We start from the raw sequence: 24,189 nt of genomic DNA on the forward strand, positions 1-24,189 counted from the left end.
ATCGAAATTAATTTAAGTAATTTCACAGCTTGTTTAAATTCACAGGGTCTTTAAATTAAACGCGGTGTGGTCTGTGATTGGATTTCTGCCGCCATCTAGTGTTCAAACAGGAGTACATGTCACTATACGTTTTCACTGCTCTCATTGGTCGAAATACCGGCGCTTTCGTAAACCAGCCTCCTGATTGGTCCGTTCGTCCTCGAGACGGGTCGCCGTCTATCTTGCAGCTGGAGGAGCCGGACAGCGGATGCTAGCTACTGCTATTGCTAGCCGATACTCGTTTTATTTTTTAAATGTAAACTATTTAATTAATTTGTTTGGGGATCATTTCTGAAAAATTGATAATTTAATCTGTTATTATTTCCACCTGAAATTGTAAGTCTACCAGTGTGTGGGTCTTGTACAGTATTTATTTAGCAGGAAGTAGCCCGGCTAGCATCTTTGTTGGAGCTTCAGGCCTGCTGTGCTAACCGCTTGTCGATTTTAACAATAGCCGCCGATACACTCCTCCTCCTCCTCCGCCGCTTGTTTTGATACATTCAAAGGATTATCTTTAACTTAAATGAGAGGGGGAAAGATCATGAGAGATAAACAGGCCTGGGCTCCTTACAGAGAATAGGACATTTGTTCTGCAGACGGACTTTTAATTTCTGTGGAGCTGAAGACATTTTGAGAGCTGCATCACAGAAAACACGACCACAAAGGAACATGTCCAACGGAGCAGCAGGGAGCGGGGCTCTGGCTTGGATGGTGAGTTACTTTATGTGATTCAACTTACCAAAAAAAAACTTGTTTTATCAGCTGGATAGGTTTCTCTAGGTGAAACATTTTGCCTGCTAAACCTCTCAACATGACCACAATGTGTGCGTGTGTGTGTGTGTGGACTCTCCCATCTATGCAAGACACCGACCAGCTGCTGTCTGTGTCCATTTAAATACCATCAGGGTAAATGCAATGTTTAACGGGATTTGTAAGTGAATTGAAGCATGCATGATCGTATTTTTTTCAGTCACCATTATAGAGAAATTCAGAAGCTGCACAACATGCAGAGAGTTTCAGTTTGCAGACAATAACTTGGATTAACTTTCAAGTTGCCTCGTTTCATTCATAATTACAGCACTGATCTGAAATTGGGTGGAAAACTATCGACGTAAACAAAGTGCGTGTTGTTTATCCCTGCATAGGAACAAAAGCTACAACACGTCTCATCACTCTTGTTTAGCATCACTGCACTGCTGTGATTCAGCTCCCTCCTGCAGTGTTGGTGAAGTCTGATCAGGTTGCTTTTGTTGATGTAGACTTGATAAGCTCTCATGCCTCACACACATTTCAGAGGCAAATCTGGTCTCAGACTTTAAAGAGTTCCAGTTCTCTTCTCTGCAAACTTTGTAGTTCTTAGTGTTCGAGTAGGAATCAGCAAAGGTGGTAAATTATATATAGCTGATGAATTTTTAAAGCTCTGTCCCCCTGATGCCTTTGCACACAGTACATTGTTAAATAAAGTTAATAACACTGCAGAGAAAACTGAGAGGTTTCTGCAGCTGGACTTATGAAGTGAAACTGGTCATTATAGGTGTGTATGTTATTGATTACACAGTATTTGCTCATCACTGAAGTGTATGAGAAGCTTTCATTTCTCAGCACCTTCACTGACACGGTGACGGATTTGATTATTGATGATTTATCCGTTTCATGCGACTTTCTTAAAACACTAAAAGGCTTACCACAGCCTTACTGCAGAATTTCCTGATCTGCAGGTCTACTGAACTCATGCCAGTCCAACATAAAAGACATTATTATGAGGCTTTAATCATAGATAATGCTGTATATTTAAGTGCATTGTGTCTTTAACTCCACCCAGGCTCTGCTCTTGTTTCCATCAACTGCGACTATTAAGAGAAAAGTTTTCTCAGCCACTCAGTCTCTACTCTTTCTATACACAGTTATAGTTATATATATATAGTTATATTTCAAGTCAAGGTTAATTGATAAATCACTGAGATAATACAGAGTTACTCTTAGAAGAAGAAGAGATACCGGCTAGGAAACCTCACTTAATAAATAAATCATCCAAACGGGAGCTTCTTGGTGTGCAGGTCTTTTTTTTAACTCTTTACCTTTTCCTGTTTTTTTTTTGTTATTATTTTTTGTGATCTGGCGCCCTCCGAGGGATGTGCTTGTCTTTTTTTTTTTCATTTTTTTTTTTCACAAAGTTACTAAAGCGTGAATAACATTAAGAGCATTACAAGAGACGTGACTTTGAGCAAAGTTAACACGAGACCTTTAAATGTGGGACTTAAAATAGATCAGTAAAAACATTGAGTGAAATTAAGACATTGAAATACAAAGACTATGTCTACCACAGTTATATATGGAATATTTCTCTTAGCTAATGATCTGACTTTTATATTTACAGGAGTCATAACTCAGCGAACATTATTCCTGTGTTATGACAGCTTAAAGCCGCTTATTTCTACAGATGCACCTTGTTTCTGTTCTGATATGTGACGATACAGATTCAGATATTTTTTAGCCATAATTAACAGTGTTATTGTTGTTGTTATCACGTGTGACGGTACAGACTGAACGCAGAGACAGTGTGAACTGAGTTTAAAGAACTTAAAGTTGTTTCTTGAACTTTGACGGTCCGATATCTGACCAATAAATCACTTCAATTCTGCACCAGATATAAGACTGTATCAGTCCCTCGACTAACTACTGCACGCTGTGGGACAGTCAGTGTGATATTTTAGACTGACTGTTTTTCAAACAAACTAATTGTGACACATTAAAAGCTTAAAGAAGTATTGAACTTGCCGACACGTTTTTAAAGTTTGGAATAAAAGTGAGGAAGTTTGAAGCTCGCTGTAGAATAAGCACATAATGATCCACTCGTACCTGCTGCAGCGTCAACTCCTCTCGCCAGTCGTTTGCTGCTCTGTCTGTCAAAAAGCCACAGACAGGACGAGGGTGTTCCCCGTGTGGTGCCCGGTTAAGCTGCTCTTTTCCTCCAACGCCGCGCTGCTCAAAAAGACTTATGTGCGTACTAAAGACAGAAACGACTCTGCCACACAGGAGGCTGCCAATGGCAGAGGTGAAGGCGGCAAGATGGAAGGAGCCAAGAAGGACAAGGCCAGCTCCAAGTTGTCCGTGGAGCGAGTGTACCAGAAGAAGACCCAGCTGGAGCACATTCTTCTCCGTCCGGACACGTACATCGGCAGCGTGGAGCCCATTACCCAGGTGAGTCCACGGGACGCTGTCAAGTCAGAAAAAGGACTATATCACGAAAAACAAGCGATAACACAAAATGTTCAACACTTCTGTACTTTAAGCATCATTATTTTAAAATGATAAAGTATCTGTTAGTTTGATTATTATTAAGAGAATCTGCTGCTCCCATCTCATCTCTTTTTTTAGCGCTTTAAAAATGTCTTTTTCATGGCTTACTGTTATAACTTATATTGGTAATAATTTTCATTATAAAACACAAATGTTGCACTTGCACTCGGTGTTCCTGTTCCGTGTTTATTTCCATGTTGACTGTTTTCCACTTTCATTCACTCATTTGTGTATTTTCTTCACAGCAAATGTGGGTTTTTGACGAAGAGATCGGGATGAACCAGCGGGAGATCACCTACGTCCCTGGACTCTACAAAATCTTTGATGAAATTCTCGGTGAGTCAGAAAACGTCTGTTCTCAGGTCAGCGTACGTTCACAGCTTGGACTGTTTGAAGGTCTTGAAGACGTTTCAGCTCTGAAAAAGGCTCCTTCACTTTGAAACTATCTGGTGGACGGAGCTGGAAATGTGAGCCTCTGTGTTGGTGCTGATCAAGAATGACTCCCATCAGAGCCGTTGACCTAGTTCGGGTCGTAACCACCCCCGCTCTTCTGCGGGTCGTTGGAGTCACATGCTCCAAGGTGGGACTGGGACTTCAGTGGTTTTGGGAGGGATTTTAGAACTGCATTGTAGGTTTGTTTAAGACCCCTTTTCAAACCGACAGTCTACTTACTTTGTCCTCCTAAAAGGAGCATCCTTTGTCCTTCAGGGCGCGGTCACACTGCTCATCGGTGCCCCAGCTCGCTTCAACCCTAAAGTCCAGTTTGTTAGGCCAGTGTGACTATGACCATGCTGGCGAGTGGAGGGATGGGGCAGCGGGGGTCTGTGCGAAGCGCAGAATCCTAATGGTGTACTATCTATGCTATTGTGTTGCCATGACGATTAATACAGTAGATTCAACTTCTGATCTGTTGGTGTAAATGAGTCGGTGAGATGTGCGAGTATGTGCCTGACAGCAAAGTGCTCCAGTGTCATCAGGTTTCACTCTGAGGTGTCAGATTAATGTTCACTGTGTGCCTCTTAATGCTGCGTCTGTGTAAAGAGGAGTACACACTCAGGACGGATCACTCCCAGGCTGCCGCCTCTTTACAGGAGACGACAGAAATCAGATCAGCTGACTTTGTGTCCGCTGTCTGTCAAACATTCTCCTCAGCACTTAACAACTACGTTAACGTTAAAGTGATGGAGAAGCCAAGAGCAGAAAGTTTGTGTGTTTTTAAAAAATACTGAAATTTATACAAGGTGGTGCATGCACATGTGAGTAGTTTGTGTTTCCACCTGTGAGGGGGGAAAATGTGCCAGTGCTGAATAAACTGTGTTCATTAAAGTCAACAGCATCCCCACTAGCTGTTTAAGAAGGGAGTACCTCTGCAGAGTGTCAAGAAAAGATCTTTGTTCTTACTCACGATAGTTACAAAGATAAATCAAGAGACGTGCTGTCAGGATGCCAAACATTAATAATGTTCCTGTTTACAGATTAATTATGACAGTTACAGGTCGTTTTCCAGCATCGTGTTGCTTTTTTTTTTTTTTTTTTTAACGTCTGTTTTTTTTTTCTTCTCTCTCGACAGTTAATGCAGCCGACAACAAACAAAGAGACAAGAACATGACCGGCATAAAGATCACTATTGATCCGTAAGTACGGGGTTACACAGTTTGAAGGAGACTACATCAGTACTGACCAGAAGTTGATTTGTCTTTTTACGTAAACGTGAGAAGCAGCTGGACACAAACTGACTCGTGTTGAAGCCCTGACGGTGTTCAGGTTTCTGTTTGTATAAGCAGGCGTGGAGAATACCTGCAGTAGATGGAGGACATATGAGACGTGAATCCAAGCAGAACAGGAGAATAATGAGCCTGTGCTGAAATGCACTGAGCTCCTCTTTATATGCAGCACACCTCCAGCCTGCCAACCGCATTCACATCGGCCTGCTTAAACAGGAGCGTGTCCTTCAGCCGAGCTGCTGCTGCTGCTGCTGTCTCTGCAGTAACGACCGCTGCTGTATAAATGACACCATTAGCTCTGCTGCACTCGGGTCTCTGCTGCCTAATGTGGGTTTATTAAGATGTGAACGCTTCTCTCTGCAGCTCCCTCGGCCTGCTGCTGGGCGAGCTCATTAAACACTGGTGTCAGTATTTTCCGCCACCACAACACCAGATGCATGATATCATATCAGAGGTGGACTGATGAGTCAGAGTTGTCTACCTCTCTGATGGCAGCTTGGAGCAAATTCTTGGTAGATGATAACGCATCACTTTATGACTTGACTTTAATTGCTACAGATCCAGTCGGGAACATCGATGCAGTGGCCGTCATCGTAATGACCCTGAGATGAAATCTGTCTGGGCCACTGTTTCTGTCCAATTCCTTCAGGTTAACAGAGATTGTTTCACGAGTACAGTTTCAATCAAATCAGTGAGGAAAAAGTCCCACACCCCGTCTCTCCTTATACTGACATATTTATTGAATCATCACACGACGTTTCAGTCCAAACGGCAGCATCGAGACGTCTCCCTGTCAGACTCACTGAATCGACCAATCAGAGGATGGCTGAGAGTGACGATCACCTGAAGCTGCTCGTCAGTCTGAGGAGAGTTTGAATCAAACATTTAAAAAAATCAGATTTTACCCAACAAAGTTCAGCGCTAATCCTCACGATGATCGATGATGACGTTTCCTTTTTTAAGACTCTTTACATTAAAATGTGGATATTTACATTTTATAGTAAAAGTATCAGCAGAAAGCGAGACAGCGTGCCCTCCTCTGACAAACCTGTCACACGTTCAGGAGATCAATAATAAAACAAACTCAACAAAAACTCCAAGACTTCAATTCCCCACTTCATAGATTGGTGTATTTTCTATTTCCCGCGTTCAGATCCTTTGGATTATGTTCATAAAACTCATCCGTGTCCTTTCCTCTGCCTCCACCAGTGAGTCCAATACTATCACCATCTGGAACAACGGCAAAGGGATCCCTGTGGTGGAGCACAAGGACGAGAAGATGTACGTCCCAGCGCTCATTTTCGGTCACCTGCTCACATCCAGCAACTACGACGACGAGGAGAAGAAAGTCACAGGTCAGAGGAGACTTCTTAACGTCATGTTGAGATCATGTTGCAGCCTCTTTGCTCAAGTAGTCCAGTGGAGAGAGTCTAAAAACGTTTTGAGTGTTTGTTTGTTTTCTTGTTATGGTGACTCACTGTGTGTTTGGGTTCCAGGTGGAAGGAATGGGTACGGTGCTAAACTCTGCAACATCTTCAGTACCAAGTTCACAGTGGAAACTGCCTGCAAGGAATACAGACATAGTTTCAAGCAGGTACGGATGACTCTTCAGAAAAAGGTTCATTTATAGCTACTGTACAAGACGCTGCATAAGATGCACTATTACTATCTTTTTTTTTTTTTTTCCGTCTTAAAACTTGGCTGTGTTATATAAAATGCTGACTCGCCCCGCCGCCGTCATCATGCAGTTTTTTTCCTGTCAACACCTCAAACCGAGTTTCTGATAATCTGCAGCCTGAGAGGAGTTTTCAGTGACCTGAGATGTAGTTTTGTTTATAAAAAGAACAGAAAGCATGTTTACTACATGTGGAGCAGGCCTGAGACTCTGAGACCAACGTTATCAAGGAAGGTTAAAATGTTGTGTTGGCTGTTAGTGACGATGCACATTTCCTGCTTTGTACTTTGTGTGTAATGAAGCAGACTTTATTTAGTGCAGCTTCTTTTATTATTATTATTTATTTATTTTTATTATTGAATGTTTGTTACACGATTGTTCATCTCAACCAAACGAGAGAGAAAGTGCTGATCTGCTCGTGAGAAACTTCCCTTCGGTTCTGTTTTACCTCGAGATGGTCGTCTTGTTCTTCACACAGTAAAAACGTTGATCTGCTCGTAGCCGGTTTTAAATGTTTGTTAAATAAAATAATTGTTTTTTTTAGGTGTTGACATGTGCTCATGCCAAAGGTAAGGTTGTTATCACATTTCTTGGTTGCACCTCCGAGGTCTTATGGGCACAAATGTTCCAGTAAGAGGTGTTTTAAATCACGGTTGATAAACTACAGACGTACGCACAGAAGTCTTTGAGGCATTTCCTTTTGTCTGTTTGAAAGTAGAAACACGTGAGAAGAAGAGGGCGTGACGTAGTTTGTGTTTCTCGTCCTCAGACGTGGCAGAACAACATGAGCAAGACTTCAGAGCCCAAGATCAAGTTCTTCGACGGGGAGGATTTCACCTGCGTCACGTTCCAGCCCGACCTGTCCAAGTTCAAGATGGAGAAACTGGACAAGGACATTGTAGCACTTATTACCCGCAGAGCTTACGATGTAGCCGGCTCCTGCAAGGGGGTCAAGGTCACGTTTAACGGGAAGAAGTTGCCTGTAAGTGTCGGCCTTAATCTCACTGTATGTTCAAGATCAACATGTTTAGAGTGCAGCAGAAAAGAAGCACTTTTTAATTACCCAGGTGAATATTATTCATTCAGTCTGATGTCGGCTCGCTCTCCGCCCCTGAAGGTTACCAGCTTCCGCAGTTATGTGGATCTGTACGTGAAGGACAAACTGGACGAAACCGGCGTGGCCCTGAAGGTGGTGAATGAGACGGTGAACGATCGGTGGGAGGTCTGCCTCACCATGAGCGAGAAGGGATTCCAGCAAATCAGCTTTGTGAACAGCATTGCCACAACCAAGGTATCCTGATACAAACGGACCAAACAACATATTGCGCTGATGTGACTCTCAGGGTCATTCAGGGGTGGGCAAAATATTCCCTGAAAAGTCGACGTTTTGTGGCGCTGGTTAATTTAATCGTGTTGAATTTAAGTGACCTATTTACAGAGGCTACAGTCCTTGAAGCGAGCAGCCCAGGTGTAAAACCCCACTCGCTCTCTCTCTCTCCCTCTCCCTCTCTCTCTAATCTCTGGCTCTATCCACTCTCCTGTCTCTCCAGTAGAGGCGGGAAATGGCCCAACCTTTTGGAACTAGTTTAAGTAGCAGGACCAGCTACATTGATTTTTAAATGCAGAGGATAATCCAGTAGATGCCGACTCATGTAACCTTGACACGGCGTCTATGTGAGACCTGTGTGTATTTGTTAAAAGTCTTATCTTCTTACTTCTAACCCTGAGGGTGTGTGTGTGCGTGTGTGTTTGTTTCAGGGTGGCCGACACATCGACTATGTCGTGGACCAGATCGTTTCCAAACTCATTGAAGTGGTGAAGAAGAAGAACAAGGCCGGAGTGACGGTCAAACCCTTCCAGGTATGAAGCAGCACACTGATGTCACATTTCTAACTGGAGTCGGCTGCAGCTGAAAACTGATCTGGACTCTGTGTGTGTGGTTTGGGCCTCAGGTGAAGAACCACATCTGGGTGTTTGTGAACGCTCTGATCGAGAACCCCTCGTTCGACTCCCAGACCAAGGAGAACATGACGCTCCAGACCAAGAGCTTCGGCTCAAAGTGCCCGCTGTCAGAGAAGTTTGTCCGGGCTGTAAGTGTGCTTTCATCTCCTCACTCACGTCCAAGGCTTTGCTGCTCGTGTTTTAAAACCGCTGGGCGTCTTTGTCCCCCACAGGCAACCAACTGCGGCATCGTGGAGAGTATCCTCAACTGGGTGAAGTTCAAAGCGCAGACGCAGCTGAATAAGAAGTGCTCGTCCGTGAAGCACAGCAAGATCAAAGGCATCCCCAAGCTCGACGACGCCAACGACGCTGGTGTGTTAAAACTGTGATTATGTATGAACGTGTGTTACACAGGTCGTCGCCCACAAAGCCTCTGATGGACTTCACACCATCAAAGCTTCATTCACACTGAATCTAGAATATAAAGTTCATTTTCCTCACTGAAGAGTGAAGCAGGTGTTGATGTCTCAACGATTTTAAGACTTTTATTTTGTGGTTCTGGTTCATGTTATTGAAATCCATGATCACGTTTAAGAGGAATTTGATTCGTGTTTAAACCTCGAGGCCCCGTCGTTTCTTTGATAGAAAGATTCGACAGGTTTTAGAGTTACTCCTGATTTGTTATTTTTAGCATTTTGAAACATTTGGTTAAAAAAAGCGTCTCTGCAGAGATTAATGTTATTTGTCAAACCAGAAGAACCCGCGACAGTGCTTCATTTAAAGTCAGCAGACCTCTCTAAGAAAATCAGGGATTTAAGCTTGTAAACGGACAAAGTTGCTGCTCTACAGCCGTCCGGTTTGGTTCATATTTACATGATTGTGTCTTTTAATGTTGAAACTGCTTCCTGTTCACCTGCTGCTGTTTATCGACTGGTTTGTTCCTCTTCGTGTCCCAGGTGGCAAACACTCGTCTGAATGCACGCTCATCCTCACCGAGGGAGACTCAGCCAAGTCTCTGGCCGTCTCCGGACTGGGAGTCATCGGGCGCGATCGCTACGGAGTGTTTCCACTGAGAGGAAAGATCCTAAATGTTCGAGAAGCGACACACAAACAGGTAGGAGAGACATTGGACGGGAGTGCTGGTGGTTCCTACTTTGACTCTATTTCTCTCTCTGTAATGTTTTTGTTTCTTGTGAAACGACTTTGAGTGTGTAGAAAAACGCTGTAACCTGTGTAGATCAGATAGTTTTCATATGATGAGTTATTTCCTGCTCACATCTGACGTGACCTTTTTGTTCTCTCACGATAGATCATGGAAAACGCCGAGATCAACAACATCATCAAAATCGTTGGCCTCCAGTACAAGAAGAGCTACGACGACGCAGAGTCCCTGAGGAGCCTGCGTTACGGCAAGATCATGATCATGACCGATCAGGTGACCTTTCACCTTTCACACCGGCACGGCTTCACGCTCACTGATGTCAAACGGCAGTTCTGACCTTCTTCTCTCATCCCCAGGATCAAGATGGCTCCCATATCAAAGGTCTGCTCATCAACTTCTTCCACCACAACTGGCCGTCCCTGCTGAAACACACATTCCTGGAGGAGTTCATCACGCCGATCGTCAAAGTAAGAAGGAGACTCACACACTGCTCGTTACCAAAGCTGCGCTATGCTGTGTAAAGTGCTGACGGACATGACGAGGTACCTGAGAAAGTAAACGCATCATTGAAGGTTCAAAGACGATGAGTTGTGTTTTATTCCTCAGAACTGATCTACAGGAAAGGAACTGAGCGTTATTATTTTCTTTCTTTTTTCACCATGAACTGCACATTTACTGTCGTGCCTCGTGTTTTTAAGCAGCATGATGTCAAGCCTGAGAACTTTTCTGAATTTGTGCCAACCTGAGGGGGTCCCGCCAGGAGATTTTCTCAGCCGGAGGATCAGATGTTGTTGTTTTTTTTGTGAAAGGATGAAAGTTGAGGGCTTTAATGTAAAAGTATAAAGTTGGAATGACGGATACGTTCTTCCGACTGAATCTCGATGAAGTAGGTGCTAAAAAAAACTCCCCACAAACCATGAAGACCTACGACCATTTTGATGATGATGATGATGAGGGTTTTGTTTGATACCGACGTTTCTAAGACGGTTTCTATGCTGAGGGAAGATCTTGAGAGCTTCACCACAGTTGAATTGAAGAATATTCCCTCTTTGATTGTTTCCTCCAGGCTACCAAGAACAAACAGGAAGTGGCCTTCTACAGCATCCCGGAGTTCGATGAGTGGAAGAAACAGATGGAGAATTATAAAACATGGCACATAAAGTACTACAAAGGTTTGCCTCTCCAGTTTTTACATCGACCCCGTACACAAACTGTCCTAATAAAAATAAAAAATGTTTACGAGTAAAATATTTGCTTTAAAATGCTTCACCTTTGCTTCAGGTTTGGGTACAAGTACAAGCAAAGAGGCAAAGGAATACTTCGCTGACATGGAGAAGCATCGCATCACTTTCAGATACGGCGGCGCAGAAGACGACGCAGCCATCACTCTGGTGAGAAAACGCTGCGTTTAACTGTTCAACACGGCGTCCTGATCACATGTGAAGACATGTCACTTCACACTTTATGACCCGCGTCACGCTTTGATAACACCAGGGCGCACAAATTCAAGATTTTCTCCAAACACTGGACATTTGTCTCTGTAGACTGGTAAGAGCTGTGAAATAATTATTCTGTGCTATTTCTTTAAAATGTCCAGGAGAAAATCAGAGATCGTTGAACACACGGTGACGTCACCCATTGGTTTCTGAAGAGGCGTTATGAAGCCCAATGATGGCGGTCACCATATTCAAAATTCTATTTCCACCTAACTTAGTTTAGTTTAGTTTATTAGTTCATTTGAGCAGCAGACAAAATAACAGAGAACAGATGTACTCACAGAGAATAAAAGAAACAGGGAGAAAATGCTCTCAAAAGGAGTAGGGTGAAGTTCCCAGAACTTATACTTAACTTTGTATCAAGATGGACAAAGAGGTGGAGCTAAAGCTACAGCACGCCCACCTGTCAGTCAACCCAGCCCCGCCCATATTCATGCAAATGAAGGAGTATGATCATTTGAAGTTTAATTCTGCTGTAAAAATGGCCATTTTCATACGAGGGGGGGGGGGGGGGGGTGGGGGGTTCATGGACTCTCAAGGAGCTGCAGGTTTTTTTGCATTAGCTTTAATTGCTACACCAATTATGACCAACCACAGAATACGCAGTAACTGTTGCTGAGCTCTCGGATCGTATTTTTCTTTGCTTCAGGCTTTCAGTAAGAAAAAGACGGACGACAGGAAGGAGTGGCTGACCAACTTCATGGAGGACAGGCGCCAGAGGAGGATGCACGGCCTGCCAGAGGTTTGTGGCCTTCTTCAAAGTTTCACTTTGCATTTTCACTCTGATTAAAGTTTGTGCGTAACTTTATTTTTTTTTATTTTTTTTTATAGCAATACCTGTACGGGACTCAGGCCAGACATCTATCCTACAACGACTTCATTAACAAAGAGCTGATTCTGTTCTCCAACTCTGACAACGAGCGGTCCATCCCCTCCTTGGTTGACGGTTAGTAGGAATTAAAATCCTCGATAACGACAGCGAGCTGCTGAAGTGCCGTGATAAAAGCCGTTATGGCTGCCTTGAACAAAAGGCCAGAGTGCGAACTTCTGATTGCTGCCTGACATTGTTAGTTTTCCTCATGGGGACAATTAAGTTGAAGTTGAGATTTCTGTTAAAATAATGTCCACTAAAAGAAACCAGTAACATCCTAAAAAAATTCTAATAACCAGCGTAAAGAGGCAGGATGTGATTAAAGGAATAAAGTCAGGCAGCAGGCTGGTATGACAGACAGTGACGTTCAGCATGATAAATGTTCCATGCATATAAAAGTTAAGAGGCTTTTCTCTAACTTTTATTACATCAGGAGAAGATGATCACAAATCGTCTTAACATGTGCCGCTCCAAACTTAAACAAGATTCTTCACATCTCACCTTCTTTTGTCTGTATTATGATTTCTGGCTATTATTCCCAACCTGAAGTCAAAGTGCGAGAGAACATGTTAATCCAATGTGCTGTGTGTCCTCTGCAGGTTTGAAGCCGGGTCAGAGGAAGGTGATTTTCACTTGCATGAAGAGGAATGACAAGAGGGAAGTGAAGGTAGCACAGCTGGCCGGTTCAGTGGCAGAGATGTCTGCCTACCATCACGGAGAGGTGAAGTCCCATTCCACACAGACGTTCATTCGAAGAACTGTGTGACTGATTGTCAGCTTGTTTGGGTTGTGATTTCTATGCATCATCCACACTGTACATGAGCAGCACTTTCCCCTTTGTCTTGCAGACAGCTCTCATGATGACCATCGTGAACTTGGCTCAGAACTTTGTGGGCAGCAACAACGTGAACGTCCTGCAGCCTCTGGGTCAGTTCGGTACTCGCATCAACGGTGGCAAAGACGCTGCCAGCCCTCGTTACATCTTCACCATGCTCAGGTACGACAACCGGAAACAGAAGCACAATGTGAAGATGTATGATCCCACTACAAAAGTCTTATAACATCGATCTCATTTATTCCCCACAGTCCTCTCGCCAAGCTGTTGTTCCCCGCGGTGGATTCAAACCTGCTCAAGTTCCTGTTTGACGACAACCAGAAGGTGGAGCCCGAGTGGTACATTCCCATCATTCCCATGGTGCTGGTGAACGGAGCCGAGGGGATCGGAACAGGATGGGCATGTAAGATCCCCAACTACGACACCCGAGAGATCGTCAACAACATCAACCGCCTGCTCAACCATCAGGACCCGCTGCCCATGGTAAACAGAGTCTTAGGACTTTTCTTTGTGTCTGATAAGCTACAGTAAATATGTGCAGCCACTTTCAGTTTAAGAGGTCCAGATGCACTTTTTCACAAATCAATATCCAAATACTCCTTTGACATTTTTTTTTGGACCTTGGCGGCAGAATTCTATGGGTTTAAACTTTTGTAAAATCCCAAATCATTCCTGATTGGCCCCCTTCATCACACGCTCAAACATGCAGACGGAGTATTTAGAGTTGATACTTTTATTTTGGTAGAGTAGTTGACTCTTCTCTGAGATCCCCCTCCTCTGTGTCGTTTCAAACAGCTTCCCAGCTACAAAGGGTTCAAAGGGTTAATCCACGAGCTGGGTCAGAACCAGTACCTGGTCAATGGAGAGGTGTCGGTCATCGACAGAAACACCATCGAGATCACAGAGCTTCCTGTTCGGACATGGACACAGGTACGACTCAGCCTCTTCATTAGTCTACAAAGTATTTCGTGACATTTTCCACCTAAGATTGTCAATGTCTGATTTGAGTATTCCTCCTTCTTTCCTGTTCTGTTTCCAGGCCTATAAAGAGTCGGTGCTGGAGCCCATGCTGCAGGGCACGGACAAAACACCAGCTCTGATTCATGATTATAAGGAGTATCACACCGACACCACGGTCAAGTTTGTGGTGCGCATGTCGGAAGAGAAACTGGCGCAGGCCGAGGCAGCGGGACTCCACAAAGTCTTCAAGCTGCAGTCCAGTCTGACCTGCAACTCCATGGTAAACACTGATCTCACAGCTCTCAAACTTACAGCTTTAAGGATGTCCATACATGGCGTCCCCTGGGCCGCCAGCTGCCACAGGAAAGTTGGTCTTTGTTCCCAACCCTGGTCTTGGTCTAATCTGAGCCTGCCGATCGGTTTTGCTGCTGCCTGCTTAAATCGCTCAACTTGTGCAACCCTCAAACTTTTTGAACCTGTTTGTCATTTAGACTTTGACATTTATTTATTTATATACAGAATTCCTTTTATGAACTGATTTCAAACCACGTACTGCTCAGGTGCTGTTTGACCACATGGGCTGTCTGAAGAGGTACGATTCAGTCCAGGACATCCTCAAGGAGTTCTTTGAGCTGCGTCTGCACTACTACAAACTGAGGAAGGACTGGTCGCTGGGCAGCCTGGGAGCCGAGGCCTCCAAACTGTCCAACCAGGCCCGCTTTGTTCTGGAGAAGATCGAAGGGAAAATTTCAATCGGTACGAAAACAAGGAAACGTAAATGTATGTGATTGACTGAACAAGTTTTCATTTTTTAACTTTACTTCTTTGTGCTTCCAGAAAACAAATCCAAGCGTGAGCTGATCCGTATGCTGGTCACGAAGGGCTACGAGTCTGATCCAGTGGCTGCCTGGACTAAGTCTCAGGAGAAGGTACATCTGCACACACACATACACACGCACACACAGATGAAAACTTTAGATAATGCTTCTCCCAAAGGAATGGCTTTAGTCATAATTTCATCAACCACTAGAGGGTGCTGTTGATCACTGCAGTGTCGCCTGTTGATCTCTGACAGGCTCAGGAAGAAGATTTCCGCGACGCAGACGACAGCGACAGCTCCATCGACTCTGGCTCCTCATCAGGGCCGAACTTCAACTACATCCTCAACATGCCTCTGTGGTGCCTGACTAAAGAGAGGGTGGATGAGCTGCTCAAACAGAGGGACATAAAGGTAAAATTCATCACACACGCTGTTGATTTCAATCTCACTATTTCCACGCTGGTGAAGCAGGCGAGCTCGTCTGTTAATCATGACGTTTATCTTCCAACATATTGGCGTTTGAGATTTGACTTCTGGGACTCGTCAGCGTCCAAAACTCAAGATGTCAAACTTTTTTATAGAACTTTATAAAGTGTCACTGAGTTTACAGTAGATCTGTGTGTGTAACAGGAGGGGAAACTTGAAAGCTAAGAAATACTGGACCCCTTGAGCACAGGGAGTCTCAGTAACATGCTGAAAAGAAGACTGGAGTTGTGAGGAATGCATGTAGCCTTTAAAGTGCTCTCTGTTAGAACAAATCTGTTAAACACTGTGAGAGACTAATGAGCTTTACTCTCTGTTAGAAACAGAAACACTTGGTTGTCGGTTTCTTAAATCAATGAATCTTTATTTGCATAGCCCCAATTCATAACAAATGACTCCTTCTGTAGAGCCTTTACAAAAAGCAGGTTGAAGACTTTAATCTTTGCTAACAACAAAGATCCATCATGAGCATTTAGCAACATTTAGCAAAGCTGTAGTGGCAGAAACCTGGGGCAGAAGCAGACTCACGATGAACAGCCGTCTGCTGAATCTGCACAGTGTTTGAAAAAGGAGACGGGGGACGATGCAGGAAGAAGGATTGGGACAGACAGGGGGTCCAATGAAAGACAGTCGAGACGTTTAAAGCAGTCCTGGTAGTTTTCTTTGTGACGTTGAGGAGCAGCTACTTTTTCAACATAAACACTGGACGTTTTTGGTGGATGAATCCCAATTAATCAGTTAAGTCTGAAGATCACAGGATGTCGGGGGTAATCTTTTTATCGATGTGACCACATGTATTAATGATAACACTCAGACACTGAACTGTGGGCAAATACACTGTGTGAAGCTGTGAAGTGGACGTGTTGATTAACAAGGTGAATGTGTGCAGAGAGGAGAGCTGCAAGAGCTGCAAAGAAAAAATCCCGAGGACCTGTGGAAGGAAGACCTGGCAGTGTTCGTCGAGGAGCTGGACGTAAGTCGTTTCCTCTTACGTGCAGTTTGAAAGTTAATCAGGCCTGAGGAGGATGTAGGACGTCTGAAACCACTGACCTGCGTGTACTTTTTAAAGCTGCTGTTCACCGCTCCCTGCTGAGAAAGATTTTACATTCACCTAGAAGTGCTCAAAGACTTCTCCTTTCTCTGGGCTCCAAACAAGTCCATTTGTATTCTTGTAAATGTTTATCAGCTTTGTGGTGGAGGCTGTTTCTAATTCTTAGAAGGGCTCCATGTTGTAACATAAAGCTACAGGCTGAAGGACAACAGCAGCCATGTCTCATGGTCTAAAGATCAGATCAAACTGCTCATCTCAGCAGCCTGCGTCTACCATGAAATATTTATCTATCTATACTGTCGTCTGATGCAACAATCAGTGTTTCTTAGTACGAGGCTTCCAGCTGCAGACAGGACATGATCTTACTCTGCTTGAACACAACTTTAACTTGAAATAATCAAACCAGCTCTTTAATGATAAAAGTGAAACTGGAGTGTCCTGTGAGCCTGAAGATATTTAACTTGTCCTTCCTTTGTTTGTCCCTCCGCCACTGTGCACGATCGTCTTCTAGTTAGGAGAGTTTTATTTCTGGACTTCTTAACGTTTTCCTTGTTTTTAGAAACTGGAGGCCCAGGAGCGAGAGGACCAGATTTTAGGAAAGGCCGTCAAACTGGTGAAAGGGAAGGTGGGCAAACCTAAAGCGAAGAAGCTGCACCTGGAGGAGACCATGCCCTCACCGTTCGGCCGCAGGGTGGAGCCCCCGACTCAGCCAATCAAATCCGACGCAGCCAAGAAACTGACCAAAAAGAAGAAGGTGAGGGACTGTCCGTGTCACGTTTGAGGGAGAGGACGGATACCAGAAAATCCAATGTTCATGAAAGTTGTGTTTTTCTGTATCAGAGCGACGCCGCGGACGCAGCCGTGAAGTTGGAGTTCGATGAAGATGGCGTTGGTCTGGGTGCTGAAGGAGCGACGGCAGAGAACTCTGTGGTCAAGCCGAAAACTCCTCGTGTGAAGAGGGAGAAGAAAGAACCCGGTCAGTACTCCGCTTCTCACAGCGAGCATTTCTGTCCATCTGTCGTCAAGTCAGGGTGATTATGTTATCACATTCAGGTATCTCACGGTTTGAATGGCTCACGTTGACGGCGTCAGCCCGCAGCCCTGACTCAGGCTTTAAGGGCTTAAAAACGTTACACACAAACAAGCGCTCCCTTCTGCCTGACGTGTCAAAAACAAAACGCCTCACAACATGAGCAGGAATCCAATCCAACTTTATTTAATTAAGCACTTTAAAACAACCGCAGATGACCAAAGTGCTGCACAATAAATTAACAGAAAGTTAAAAAAAAAAGGCATAATACACAATAATTTAAAAGACAAAAACATGACTCATGGTATGCTGTAAAATAAATAAAATACAAAAAATAAATAAAATCATCATCTTTCTCGGTGTCAAAGACCAGGGAGAAGAGATGTGATTTAAAAACAGACAGAGAAGAGACCTGTTTAAGGTGCTGAGGCAGATTATTGCAAAGTTTAGAAGCTGCAACAGAAAACGCACGGTCCCCTCTGCAGCTGATCAGCTGACCTGAGAGAATGAAATGATCCAGACAGAGGTAGACTTTCTTGGTGTTGAAAAGAGCGATGTGTCCGAGCTAACATTTTAAAACATCAGAATCTCTCAGTAACAGCAACAAAGTCACCGAGGCTGCAGACGACCAGCAACTCCTGCAACGTGACGTCCAAACTCAAAGTCAAAGGTCTTCCATTTGCAAAACTTTCTGAGAAAGAAGTTTGAAGTCAGTGTGGAAGATTTGATCGAATTGTTCCGTATCGGACGATAAATGATTTATCAGCACAGACGGATATTTGTCAACAATCACTGTCAAGAGATGACGCAGCGTTCTCTGTGCGAGGAAATCTGTGCTGGACTGTTTTAAAAGCAGTTTTATCCCCGGGTCTCTTTGATGCTTTGCAGCGCTGTGAGAAAGCTCTAATCCATTATTGAACAACTCTGAGCTCCTCCGAGTTCAGTGAGAAAGACCCGACCGTTTACAACAACAACAAAAAAAAAACCCCAGTCTGGTAATCTTGTTTACTGTGTTGCAGGAACTCCCAGAGTCAGAAAACCTCCAGGACCCAAAGGTTCTTCTGCCAAGAAGGTGAAGAAGAGAAACCCCTGGTCTGAAGACGAGTCCAAGTCAGACAGCGAGCTGGAGGAGAGCGAGCCCGTCGTCATCCCCCGAGAGATCATCTCCAAGAGGCAGTCGGGTAAAAAGTCTAAATCTTGAAGGGTTATCTCTTCTGGGATTTTTTCCTCCCGTCACAAAAGCCTCATTTAACATCCAATACAATCACGTACAATCTCCCCGACGAGTACACGGGGAGAAGTGTTGCCTAATCAACATGAAAACACATCAGTCTCACAAGCACTCAGTCATGTCCTCCACCTTGTCTGAGACAAAGTGAAGCACACGACATGTTTTCATACTTTCTCCTGTCAGACCCCTGGTTCTTTCTCTGCAGCTCGAAAATGTGAGAACGCAGCAGGATATAATCAGGAGAATTCAGCTCGAGCCAATAGGAGGGGGAGTGAGGTTTATGCACCGTGCAGCAGTCACAGTGTGTCCGCTACGATCTCCATGCATGTGTTTTCTCTTCAGTATGTCCTCCGCTCTTTTCTTCATGTTGTCACGTAGCGTTGACATAAAGGCAGACGTTCTCACCGTCGCCTCGGGTAGTGGACTCTATCGCTCCGTCCGTCTTACCTCGTGCCCGCCCCACTTCCTGTCTGACAGGACTAGTCTCCGGCTGTGAACAGTCCTCCTGAAATGATGGAGATATTTTATATTGTCAGGATTAACTCTTGTGACGTAGAAAGATGAAGGAAGAGGTGTATGTTGTTGGAGGCGAAGAAGGTCTAATAACCCTCTAACGGCCTAAGAGAGGAGAGAGTGGGGGACGAGATGAGGTCGGACTCGAAACCCACGGCGGCTGTGACGAGCACTACCAAAGCCTCCTCACCTGAGGCATGCATCATAAGGTTTAACAGCGAACATGAAAAACATGCGTGTTGTGAAACTTGTGTGGGTCCGGATACATTGAGAGCTGAGCCCACAAAGAGTTTGAGTAATTGAAAGAAGTTTTGACAAAGCACTCATTTGATTTGATAATTCTCTTGTTGTATCTGGTTAAACTGTAACATGGTTTATGCGCCTTTCAGTCTCCGTTCAGATTGGTACACGTTCTTTGATTATGCAGCGCGGCGGCGGCGAGCGGCAGGCGGCTGGTTACACACTGATTTGTAGCATTTCATTTCACTCCACTCGAAGCAGCCCGAGGCCAAAAATAACGTGTGAACTGCGTCTGCGTTTCCTCGGTCTGATTATTCTCCGTCGGCTTCAGGCGTCCGAGGGCGCGCGCTGATGCAACCCAGCCGCAACACTCATAATTATTGTACAAGAGAAATCCACAGCAATCAGAGTAATGTGGTTTGACACCCTCCGCTCCTCTCTGTCAGCTTCCAAACCGAAATACACGTTTGACTTCTCGGAGGAGGAGGAGGAGGCAGACGACGAGGAGAACGGGGAGGAGTACGTGGCTTCTTCTCCTCTGAGGTCTTTCAAAGACGACTTCACTTCGTCCGTGACGAAGGAGAGCTTCAACGACGAAGACGACGACGACGAGGAGTCCTTCTCTCCCTCCAAACAAAAGAGCACGTAAGAGCCGAACAACAGGAGCTGATCAAACACTGTCTGTGTGTTCAAACTGTCCTTACTGACCGTCTGCACGTCTCTAACCGTGACATCACGACCTCATCCTTTTGTTGCATGCCTCATCTGTCCCCGTCATTTCCTGTCACCTCTCACCTGCTTGAATTCAAATAAAAAGGAAAATGATGATGAACATGAGTTGTTTCTGCGTCCTTGAAGGTCGACACCTGCACCTCAAAAGAAAGAGACCACCAGCATCTTCTCGTCCAAGTCGACCTTCTCTGAAAAGAGCAATGACAGCGGTGAGTTCCGATCAGTGTCGGAGGTGTCGTGTAGAGCGTGCTTCTGTGTTCTATTACCAAAATAGAACGATCATGAAAACAGTGTTGTGCTGTTGTCCTGCACTGTAGACTAGAGGTGTATGTTGGAGCTAGCTTAGCTTAATTAGCTCTTTCTGTTTGTTTGTTGTGAAAAAAAGTCAAAAAAAGTCAAAATGTAAAAAAAGAGAAAGCGCCATGACGTGTTTTCTGCCCAATAGAAATGCTTTATTCTTTTCTTGTTTTAAGATTTATTTTTGTGCCTTTTGTTAGAGAGAGATTTACAGAGGACAGAGTTGGAAATCAGGGTGAGAGAGAGACGAAAATGACATGCGGGAGAGAGGCCACAGGCGGGAGTCGAACCCGGGCCGCCCGCGTTGTGGACAGTCGCCTCCATGCATAGGGACGCGCTCTCTAACCACTGCACCAGCAGCTCCCCTGTAAAGCTCGATTGTTAGAGTGAGGCAGCAGGGTCAGACGTAAACACAGGAAGCTCAGGAAGTGCAGCGGCTGAACTTTGACCTGTGCTCTTCTTCCAGATGGATCGAAGTCGGAGAGCGAGGAGGACCGCGGCATCTTTTCCACTTACTCCTCCTTCAGCAAACTAACGCCAGCAAAGAAAGGTAATGACTCACAGTGACCACCAGAGGGAGCCCCGAGAGAAGAGCAGAGCTAACGTGCTAACAGAAGGGAGACTGGATGAGCTCAGTCCAGCTCCTTTAAAGGTCACACGGCTGTCTTTAAGGACTGCAGAGCTGTTTCACAGGCTGGAAGAGCTGTTGCGTAACACTCAGGGAAATGTTTCATGTAATGCTGTAAGAGCTGGTTTTTGATGGACTTCAGCTGTAATTTAAAGTGTCTGACAACTTTACAGACTTTTGGGTTGTGTTCTAAGATGTGTTTTTGAACAGCTGAGGAGAGGCGGGACATGCTGGGAGGAGAAAGTGAAGTGTGTGTATATTCATGATGTGTTTGTGTGTGTGTGATCAGCAGCAGCAGCTAAGAAACCCTCTGATGCAACTCCCAAACCCAAGAAATCACCAGCACCAAAAGCAAAGAAACCAGATAAGTCCATCTGGGACTCCGACTCTGACACGGGCTCCAAGAAACCAACACCAGCTCTCAAAGGTAAGCAGCACAAACGATGACGTGAGGAGTGTTCACACAGCTGACTGGTCTGCTGAAGTTTGTGCTCTGCTGGTCTTTGTGCAGGTAAAGGTCGGGGGAGGAAGAGGAAGGGCTCCGGCTCTGAGGAAGATTACAGTCCAATGAAGAAAACTCCAAAACCAGCCGCCAGAGTGAGTGTGTGTATGTGTGTGTGTGTTTGTGTGTGTGTGTGTGTGTGTATATATAAGGTGCTACTCAAACTGTGATGAGGAGCTGCCATCACATCTGGATGAGAGGACACAGCAGTGTGTAAGACGAATCGTCTGTTTGTGCGTGATGATTTCTCCACAGCTGTGTCGATCTTTCTGGACCTTTTTGTTGTCACCGTGTGGACTGAGTCACTCCTGCTCCTTTACTGGCCAACGAGCCTACAGGGAGAGTCATGAAGCACGCTCTCCACCTCTGCTGGTAACTGGTTCATTGACCTGAATCCAAGCAGTTCTTCACAACGTTGGTTAACTTAACGACTTAAGAGACGAGCTGTTAAAGTGACGGCCCTCCCTGCACAGGATGAACGGGGAGGTCATTTTTAAACTAGGATATGGCCGACCATCATGTTGTGACGTGACGACGAGTGTCTTTTACACCGCGTGTCACGGCACCGGCTCACATCGATCCGCTTCCTGCGAGACGATTCAAACTTCAGGATTTATGAGACCAGAGTGATGACTGACAGAGAGAAAATGATGCACGTGAAGACAAAGCGCTTCATATTACGCCACCATTTGTTACCCGAGGTTTCGAGCTGATTAAAAACAGCAGATAGTGTTTCCCCGAGTAAATATCTCCAGCAGCGACGGTGAGGCTACATCTTCTTCTCCGCGTCTTCATAAAACAAGTTGAAGTGTGCAGTCTGTCAAACAGAACAAATCCTTTGAAGCAACTTTTCCATTAGTTTGTTGGAGAACGAGCTGAAAGAAAGGCGCTTTATCTCGTCCTGAAGAGAAGCTCTCTCTCTCTCACACACACTCACACACACACACACACACACACACACACACAAAGGGTCTGTGAAGGAGCCGTGTAACACAGCCAGACCAAGAGCAGACCTTTCAAAGGAATGTTTTTAGATCAAGGTCCGTCCCACAAAGAGCATTTGTATTCAAAGTGGGACGGAGCTTTTTGTAAAAGGCCGACTTGAAGCATCACAGTCTCAGAAAGTCACTACAAACTCAAAGACACATTCATAATGTTGTGAGTTATAGCTAACTGATACTATGAAACTTTATTTCCCATATTCTCTCCCTCATGAAGTCGTAATCCTGCAGTGAGAGACACAGTGGAATATTGTTCTGTATAAATAAACCTCGTCGAGCGCTCCTTTTTAAATGATGGAGTTCTATATTAAAGTTAAAGAGTGACGAGCGGGGTCTGTGCTTCACTGCTCCCCCTGCAGGCTGAGCTCAGAGTGCAAACAAAACACAAGAGCAACACAGAAGTCTTGGCTGAACGCGACGGTAATCGTCACTTTCAAAAACAGCGTGCGTCTTGTATTCTGGATTTTACGCTTCGTGGTAACGGATACTAAAGTTTAGATTTTTGTTCCCCGTGTAGAAACCGCAGAAAGCTTCCTCGGATTTCGAAGATGACGACAGCCTGAGTGCGATGAACACTTCGTCTCGTGCTGGCCGAGCCAAGAAGGAGGTGAAATACTTTGTGGAGTCGGACAACGAGCACGACAACGACGACGACGACGACATGTTCGATTAAAGCCACCTCTGATCACACTCCCAACACACTCCCTCTGTTTCCCTCAGACTTTTGTACATTTCCTGTTTCCTTTTATTTGCATTAATGGTGACGTTCAATGATTTCTAACGTGTAGGTGTTTTACACTTTTTATTATACATATACAGGTTTCTTTTTTTATGCTCATTGAAGTGTTCTGTATTTGTCCGAAAGCGGCTTTTAGAAGTTTAGAACGCTGTGCTTTAGCACATTTTAATTGTTGAAATAATACGTAACTTTTTGAACATGAAGTTGAAAGTAAACGATGAAATGTCTGTTTTTGTTTCTGGCCTGATTCTTTCGTGACTCACCTACAGTAGGATAACAAAGAACTTATTTTATAAACACTTTTTTACTCTCAGTGGATTTCATGGTTCTCATTGGTTCTGGACTTCCTGTGAAACCAGCATTGACCACGACCCTGATTAACTACATCAGTGCTGCACGCAGGCCGATGACATCACATATTGAAACCTAAAAAAAAAAAAAGACTTAACGTTTTTATTTCTGTGTAAACTAACATGAAGTCACAGGACCTTTATTTTAATTACTACATTAAATATGAATTCATATTTATATGCAGTACTTTCTAACTTATAGTGTGCTTCTATAAAATTAAATTGCATGCAGATATTTCTAGGTCACAACACGGACAAAAAGAGGGAGTGGTTTCCTGCTCTCTGAACCGTCTGGAGCGAAGCCCAAAAACAAATCTAAGAAAAGAAAAAAGGGGAGATGAGCAATTTGTCGCTGTTGATGAAAGTAATAAAACGAGCTTCAACATGTGGCTGCAGCAAGAACCGCCTCCTCCGTGTGAACAGCTGGGACATGGTTCAAACTATAAAACCAGAGGCAGTAGTTTTCTGAGAGCAGATAGGAAACATAACAGACGGGATTCAGCCGTGGAGCCGAACAGGTGAGGTTGTTTTAAATCGATGCACATGCACACGTTTTAAAATAAATATAT

General features: G+C 44.5%; 1 protein-coding gene across 3 annotated transcripts; it reads left to right on the plus strand.

Annotated features, from left to right (window-relative positions):
* The first annotated feature begins 193 nt into the window (after positions 1-193).
* top2b (DNA topoisomerase II beta) lies at positions 194-23,497 on the plus strand. 3 transcript variants are annotated; one of them, XM_079368500.1, is made up of 37 exons: positions 194-375; positions 636-750; positions 3,076-3,240; positions 3,585-3,675; positions 4,910-4,973; positions 6,273-6,418; positions 6,560-6,657; positions 7,508-7,720; positions 7,856-8,029; positions 8,497-8,598; positions 8,691-8,828; positions 8,913-9,051; positions 9,636-9,793; positions 9,989-10,114; positions 10,198-10,308; positions 10,908-11,013; positions 11,123-11,232; positions 11,987-12,079; positions 12,169-12,283; positions 12,808-12,929; positions 13,057-13,205; positions 13,295-13,526; positions 13,839-13,973; positions 14,083-14,283; positions 14,564-14,759; positions 14,841-14,932; positions 15,079-15,234; positions 16,196-16,279; positions 16,917-17,111; positions 17,198-17,333; positions 18,407-18,568; positions 19,818-20,016; positions 20,230-20,312; positions 20,867-20,950; positions 21,321-21,455; positions 21,540-21,625; positions 23,049-23,497. In XM_079368500.1, exons 2-37 carry the CDS (start codon positions 709-711, stop codon positions 23,202-23,204), a joined length of 4,794 nt encoding a protein of 1,597 aa, XP_079224626.1. In that variant the 5' UTR covers positions 194-375; positions 636-708; the 3' UTR covers positions 23,205-23,497. The 3 variants fall into 3 exon arrangements, with proteins under 3 accessions (XP_079224626.1, XP_079224627.1, XP_079224628.1); XM_079368501.1 differs by having other exon boundaries at positions 197-295; XM_079368502.1 differs by lacking the exons at positions 194-375; positions 636-750; positions 3,076-3,240; ... (1 more) ...; positions 4,910-4,973; positions 6,273-6,418 and adding an exon at positions 7,283-7,307 and having other exon boundaries at positions 6,603-6,657.
* Positions 23,498-24,189: the final 692 nt, after the last annotated feature.

The sequence above is a fragment of the Symphodus melops genome (genome assembly GCF_947650265.1).
Source record: "Symphodus melops genome assembly, chromosome: 18".
Taxonomy (NCBI): Eukaryota; Metazoa; Chordata; class Actinopteri; order Labriformes; family Labridae; genus Symphodus; species Symphodus melops.